The sequence below is a fragment of the Fulmarus glacialis genome, unplaced genomic scaffold (assembly GCF_000690835.1).
Source record: "Fulmarus glacialis isolate BGI_N327 unplaced genomic scaffold, ASM69083v1 scaffold39165, whole genome shotgun sequence".
NCBI lineage: Eukaryota > Metazoa > Chordata > Aves > Procellariiformes > Procellariidae > Fulmarus > Fulmarus glacialis.
In genome coordinates, this window is record NW_009215653.1 from 1 (window position 1) to 7,686 (window position 7,686).

General features: G+C 39.2%; 1 protein-coding gene across 1 annotated transcript in view; it reads left to right on the forward strand.

The window, feature by feature from the left end:
- Window positions 1-100: 100 nt before the first annotated feature.
- LOC104077698 (PDZ domain-containing protein 8-like) overlaps window positions 101-7,686 on the forward strand; it is a gene marked incomplete at its 3' end in the record, with an annotated part of 19,598 nt that continues 12,012 nt past the window's right edge. Inside the window, exon 1 of the mRNA XM_009579011.1 lies at window positions 101-633. Coding sequence (XP_009577306.1) covers window positions 203-633 — 431 coding nt within the window. The remainder of the gene's footprint in view (window positions 634-7,686) is intronic.

Consider the following 7,686-nt stretch of genomic DNA (forward strand, 5'->3'; position numbering starts at 1 on the left):
GGAGCCCAGCGCCAAACAGCCGCCGCCGCAGCAGCAGCAGCAGCCAGAGCCCCCTCCGGCCCCCTCCTCCCGCGAGGAGACGTGCCACTTCCTCAATGCTATCTTCCTCTTCCTCTTCAGGGAGCTCAGGGACACGGCCCTGGTCAGGAACTGGGTCACCAAGAAGATCAAGGTGGAGTTCGAGGAGCTGCTCCAGGCCAAGATGACGGGGAAGGTGCTGGAGGGGCTCAGCCTCAGGGACGTCTCTCTTGGCGACGTCCTGCCCATCTTCAAAGCCGTCAAGCTTATTCGTCCGGTGGTCTGCAACGAAGAGGGCTGCCCCGAGGAGCTGGGCTTTGAGGTAGACCTGGAGTACAACGGTGGCTTCCACTTGGCCATCGATGCTGACCTGGTCTTTGGCAAGTCGGCCTACCTCTTTGTCAAGATCTCCCGGGTGATGGGGAAGCTGAAGCTGGTCTTCACGCGCCTGCCCTTCACACACTGGTCCTTCTCTTTTATGGATGACCCTGTGATACTATTTGAAGTGAAGTCTCAGTTTGAAGGGAGGCCCATGCCTCAGCTCACTTCCATCATTGTGAACCAGTTCAAGAAAGTTATTAAGCGCAAGCACACCTTACCCAATTATAAAATCAGGTACGATGTCCTGCGTCCTCAATGTTACTTTGGGTGGCGTGCATTAGAATTGCTGCTTTGCTTTTAATAGGTAAAAAGAGATTTTCTTTGGCACTTCTACAGTAGGGGTACTTGTACGTTGCTTGTCTGATGTCAAAAACCTTCCATGAAGGTAAGCATGGTTTTCCACTTATAATAGGTGAAGAAGCCATTGCATAGTAGGATTGTAACATGTCCCGAACTACATGTAACTAAATGGCAGAAGTAGTAGGTATCAAAAATTTTGGGATGCTGTCAGGTGTCCAACAATAGGACTGTGCTATGCCCCTTTGGAAAAGGTAGAAGGACGGCTCTTTGGAACAGTGTGTGGGTTTGGGGTGTGCTTCTCCCAAGCTTCTGCCATTGGTGAGCCACCTGGGCAAGACTTGTGGCTTATGCTTACCTATAAAGGCAAGGTGGTTGTTACCTAATGTGAGAAAGGATAAAGTTCACTCCAGGGAATATTTTTGACATCCCACAATAGATGGTGTCCTCTTCCTTTTTGATTTGCTGAATTTCGTCAATAACTTTGGGGAAATCTAGAAGTTGATAAGAGAAGTATTGCCACTATTGTGGTAAGTAAAACTTCGGAGGAACTCTTGGGGTTTTTTTGTCTTTTATTGTAAGATAGTATGTTTTCTTTTTTAAATGCACACACTGCAGCACAGATTGCATTGTATGTTGAATGTATATATGAAATGTTCAGTGATACTTCTGTAGCCAAAGTGGCAAGTGGCATCCTTACTTTGATTCCACCCTCATTTCTGATTAAAAGATACTGAATATCTTACACTGTTCAGGTACCATGTTCCCTTTCTGTCATGTGTCTTACCACTCTTAGGATACCAAGTTTTGTTTCTCTTTTGTTTATTCTTTGTAGTTTGTATTACGTGTTAAGTAAGGATTTTTGTTTTGTTTACCACATTCTTCTGCAATAAGCTTTTTCTTTGAAATTCCTCAGAGATGAGTAACTGAAAATGCCTATTTGAATTTTGAAGTGTAATTAGCTTTGCAGTGATGTAACTTTTAAAGCCTTTTCAGCTGGTTCTTCTGCAATTGAATTTATAAGAGTTCTCATGAAAATGGATGTGTAAAATATCCAAGATTTAGAAAGCCCTGAAAGGCCAGTAAGTAGTTTATTCAAGTAACGTGGTGGTCCTTTCAAATTTTGAGTTACTAAATTGCTCTCCAGAAGGCCCTGGGCAGCAGTGAAGCTGTCAAGGGCAAGTTTGCTTCCATTCTCTTACTGTGTTGGAAAGAGACTGCAGCTGTTAACTGTGGAGAAGAGCCCGAAGGAGAGGCTGGGATAGCACAGTCGTGGTGCGGAGTGAGCACTCTTGGCATAGCTACAAAGAGCAAGTAGAGCAAATGATCTTTACATTCTCTAGACAAGTTTTTAGGGTGTCTGTGGAACTAGTGATGTTGTGCTCCTCCCCTTCAGCAGAGGAAGACAGACATCTTCATTTTTCCTATGGGAGATGCACGTGGGCAGTAAGGTGCTTTCATCATTTAGTTAGAGGTAAAGAATTTTCCATGTATTTCTCACACTTTATGTGCCAGAAAGAATGGATGAGGCATGTGTGAGCCACTGACATATTGAAGGGACTGGAGGGGAAAATAAGGAAAGAAGTAGAGTGCGGTGTTTGGGACAGAAATGAGTAGAAGTGTGAGGATAAAAGGTAACTGACACTGAGAACAACATAGGAAGCATAAATTATTATAGAACTAAGAAGAATGAACTGTTATTTTAAAACATTCTCCTTAAGTTATAAGGAATTGGAAATTTATGAATGCTTGAGAGGGAAATACAGTATCAGAGCTGGTTTTCGCGCTAGATAGTAGGCTGGTAGCATAGGGTGGCAAATGTTTAGTGAGACAGTGTCCGACCCTGTATATGGTGCTTTTGACCTTTAAATTCTATGCCATGTTCTGAACATGTCGTTCTGACCCACTGTGTTGTGAAGGGGGAAGGCAGGACACGAAGCTTAATGCGCATTAATGAAATTGTCTTAAGGAAGGAAGATTGGGTCATTGGTGTCCTAACTGCTAGAACTTTGCCTTTAAAGCTTCAAGTGGGAACACAGACCCCTGCATGGGAACCTTTAGCTGTCCACAGTTGCCCAAGGTTTTGTGGAACACAGACTGAAAACATGTATTCTCCACGAGCACGTCTCAGATGAGTTTATGTAGGTGGATCCCTGGACAGCAAAACTTGGTAATAGCCAAGTAGTAACAATACACTCTCATGTGGTGGTATAGTTGAGAATTGAGGCATTTTGGTTTAAATGGTATGGAGAAGTGATTTGGAAGATCAAGCCCCCTGCTGATGCGAAATTTGGTAGTTTTCATAAAATTCGTAGGAGTACATTGGCTTGGGATTATGGTATGTTAATATATTCCTTAGCAAAGGATGTATAGGAAGAAGTCAGGAGAGTTTCACAACTGCTTAATAACCTGTTACCTTACTTAGAGCTTAACAATTTCTCATCTACAGGGAATGTGCTTATCCTCTCCCCATTTTTTTTTTTCCCTATGGCCTGTATGCCTTTTGTTTAAGTATGTAGTCAATGTTTGCTTCCACGTGTAGTTCAAAACCTTTTTGATGTCTCCCTACTGTTGCTCAAGTAACTTTATAAATAAATCTTTGAGTAGCAGTAATTACAACCTTGTAAACAAAGGCACTTGGAGTGCAGGAAGTTCTCTTTTGAGTTGGTTAAAGGGGCACTTTGTTACCCTGCTAGCTTCCAAATCGAAGTCCACAAAGGAGTTTTATCTTGTTTCAAGATGCTAAGTAGCATTAAAAATTAAAATATGCCATTTTCTTTGCCTTTTTTATTAGGCAACTTTTAGAGGTTATTACTTGGTAATGAATGGCATAAGAAGAGAACTTTTGCCAATAGTTGATTTTGAACATCCTATAACTAAGCTTGTGTAAAGCACATCCCCTTCCCTCCCCGTTATTTAATTGTAAAATACTGCATTAAAAAAATAAGTGTTGTGTCTTCATGCGTGTATTATCTGTTGCTACAGCCAAATTACTACACACATACTTTTGTATTCTTTCCAGTTGTGTACAAAATTTTATGCAGCAAAGCAGTGATTAGTAAGATCATCTTCTTTTGTGTCATCCATTGCTGGGAGTGACTTTGTGCGATGTGCATAACTGTAGCTTGAAAGTAGAAGGCGGCATCTTGCATTCCTGATGCACTCTTAAATGTCTGTGAGGGGAGGCAGTGTAGACTAGTAAGTGCGTTTTAAAGTTTGTCTAGCATTTCGTGTGCAATTTTCTCCATAAAAGCAATTGTCTACTAATTGTAAAAGGAGGGATGCACTTTATGTCTAAACAAATAAGTAGTAATTTGTGTTTTATTCTAATAGTGTATAATCACTTTTCTTTGGTGCTTTAAGAAACATGTTTGTGTCTGGCAAAACACCCTATTTTGAAGCTGCTCTGCCATTGAATGGCAATTGCTATCTCATATAGTAGAATTTGGATAAAACTCTGGAAGCAAGGCTGCTGGTAAAATTCAGTGAATGATAAGCTTTTTTCTTTTTTTTAGTCATCATTAAGAAAGGATTTTTGCAATTCAATTGGTGGTAGCAAGGGTTACTACTGTTTTAGAGCTAACTTTAATCTTAATGTATTTGTTGTTGCTTTGTAACAGAAATGCAAACAGCTCTTCTGAAAGCATTGTAGTCTGTCAGAAGTTTCTTGTTCAGATGTGGGGAAGATCTAAAATGATAGGGTTGGGTTTTTTCTTCTCCAATATACATGAGTTCTGGTGCACTCTTGAGTAACTAGATAACTGTGAGTCAAGATTTTTTTTTTTTTAATAACTAGCCCTAACTTCAGTAAGGTAATGAAGAGTTATAGGTATCATTTATTTGGCTCTACATAATCCAAACTGAATTAACTGTTTAAATTATACCTTTTTATAGTTCTAAGACAAGTTGACCGGTGGGTGGAGCTTGAGAATGAGCATGGAAAGCCTTGACTTCGCCATTTGTTGCTTGTGATGTCAACTATTGGTGTTCTGCAGGGCAGCCACTGACCTGCCAGCTGTGTCTCGCTGTCCCAAAATCTCTAATGCTGGCACTCTCAGGAACCATATTTAGTTAGTCTTGCCTGTTGGCATAGGTTGACTTGGCACTGGATATTTCATGTAGGTTTCTTCGACTAGACCAGGATAGTAGATACCAATTATCAGCACAAAGTGGAGTTTATCTAGCAGCCTGAATCCAACCTTTGGTTTTTCATTGTATACACTAAAACAGTTCTTTAAAAGTAGCACCATAGACATGGTTCATGTGGGTTTTACCTTTCTATTTCATGTCCTTTTAATAGTAGCATAAAGTGGTTAACACTAAGCTGTAGTTACTAGCACTGCCATAGTGTGTTTAGTAGAAGAATTACTTCTAACATTTCTGTGTCAGGTATTTAGATGATCTCCTGAGGTCCCTTCCAACATGAATTATCCTTGGAACTGATCATTTGCAATATAGTTAGTTATGTTAAATAGCTTTATGCTTTATTTAGAAGCTGGGGCTATATTGAATTTCACTGGGAAGAACCATTAGACAAGCCTATTTTAATTTACCATTATAGAATGCAATTTGAGAGTTACACAGCAGTTTCTTATTTTTGGCAAAACTTAAGCTGAGAAGTAATGTAAGTAGCTATTGATTTGAAATGTTTTTTATAATAGAAATGACTTCATAATATGGTAATAAAGGTATTGGAAAAAGTATAAAGTTTAAAAGGGTATATATTATTCATATGATGAGGTTATACTCAGAAATAACAGAAATAATTGTAGAGATTGGAATTGTGAGCATGTCTAACTTCAGAAATCAGCAGCCAGTAGAGACACCTACTTTCTCTACAGCTTCTGCAAAGGGAGAGGATGTGAAGATTCTTTTCCTGAGTGGACTTCTACTGTAGTTGTGATATGATCTCTTACTAGTTAAATCTGTAAGGTATTCCTCTTTCCTTTCAGCAGCAATAGGAATGAGAACTTGAAGGAGGAGGCTTTTTTTCTTTTTCTTTTTTCAATGCCATGCTTATTCTAGGTGCAAAAATCTTCTCGTATACAGGATTTGAATCCTTTTGTGCTCTGCAAAAATTGATGGTAAAGCAGCACTGTGATACTGGCAGGTTTTCAGACTGTTTCAGAGAGGTAATTCTCAGAATGATGCCAGCACAAAGATTTGATCTGCTAATGGCAAAGCAGCAATAATTGGAATCAGTAGATCTGTCTGTAGACAGTAGTTCCATGCTTGGAAGATTATCTTTGTAGTGCATGGGCAAGTAGGTTTTCTTACTCATACAGCAGTTAGATAAATGGATCTGTAGGCAATCTGACACACGGTAAATAAAACCAAACCCCGGAACATGAAATATTTTCATTTCTTCAAGGGTGCTACATGTGTAGAAGGAAGCTTTTTGTAGTGCAGAGCTTTTTACTGTCTTTATTTTGGGAGTGGTCTATCTCAGACGTACATTGTTTCCAGAAGGTCACTAAAGACGTGTTTCTTCAGATTAAATGAAAGTATGTGGTACAAAGTATGTATGTAAATCTCCTTATATAGATACCAAGTTCAAAACCTATTGGTTCTGGGGGTTTTGAAACCTTTTAATCTTCTTGCCCAGCTCCAACACTTCACAGGCTTTCACGCTGGAAAGACCTAATTCTGAAAGAATGCCAATTTGAAACTTGTTCATTATAAAGTCAGGTTTAATGAATGACCAGCCATATATTGGACATTTCCCACTCATTCAGAATGAGTGAGCCTTTTCCTATGACTAGTCAGCAAATGTTACATTTGCTTTTCTTAACCTGCAAGGCTGAGGAACTTGTATGGCATTGACTTGAGATGGGTTAGTGAAGAAACTGGAAGACCAGAGATGTAGTTGGGGACAAAAAAACCCCAGAAAATCTCAGTTGGAGGGAGAGATGGATGAAGACATAAAAGAATAAGTTTTGGTGATTACTGTTCGCGTTTGCTGCAGATAGCAATCCAATAAGCATTAAGGTTAATTGGTCTGACAGGAAAATAAAACCTCCTTCAACTTCTCTTACTTGAAACAGTATATAAAAGATTCTTTGTTCGATAATAATGAAAAGAAAATTACCTCATTTAACACCTTTGCTGTTTTGTATTTTAAAATTACTTGATTTTAGTCCTGTGGTGAACTTCTTTCATGTGGATAGTGAATTAAGGCTCTGAAAAATCTGGTAAGATTCATTTGGTACTTCATGGCATTTTGCATGCACTAACATTGAGACTTTGCATTTCTGTTCATTTGAACTCTGATCTTGAACTTTTAAGCTGATCTTGCTGCTCGGTGAGAACCAATACTTTTATTTTTATTCAGTTGTCATAATTTGTATAGCTTTCAATTCTTTTAAATAAAATATGAAATAAGCAGTAGTACTTCTTATTTTTTGAAAGGTAACTTATTTTAAAGTATAGGGCATATAGGAGTTAATCACATTACCAAACTGTAGGCATCTAACAAATCTCTGAGCTTGGCTCTGAGCCTGTCTGTTGGAGCAGGTAGGTGTGTTCAAGCACTAGAGTTGGGCTATTCTGAATCACCTTCTACAGGCTGTATTGTGATTTTTGGTTTCTGTGGATAGATAGTGTGATGAATGTTCCCTACCTGTCACACAAAACAGAACACTGGATTTTCCTTAAAGGAGATTACTTCAAGGAACAGAGGCACAGAATTTACCTGTAAAAATGGGTAGCTAATACACCTCTCAGTAGCTCATTTGATGTCAAAATATGTGAGTCTCTTGGAGAACCTATTTTATATATATTAAGCATGTGAAATAGCTAATCTTTTTATTAGCGAATGATACTTGATAGAAGGCTCTTAAATAAGCAGCCTGGGTAAAGACAGTAGGCTTTAGTGAACAGTGTGGTGCTCCAGAGATGGCGAAGCTTAGTCTCAGGCTGCCAATTTCACTATTGGAGCTAGTCCTTTCATGTTACTGGGTTTCTATGGGAAACTGCTTATTCTGCATTCCT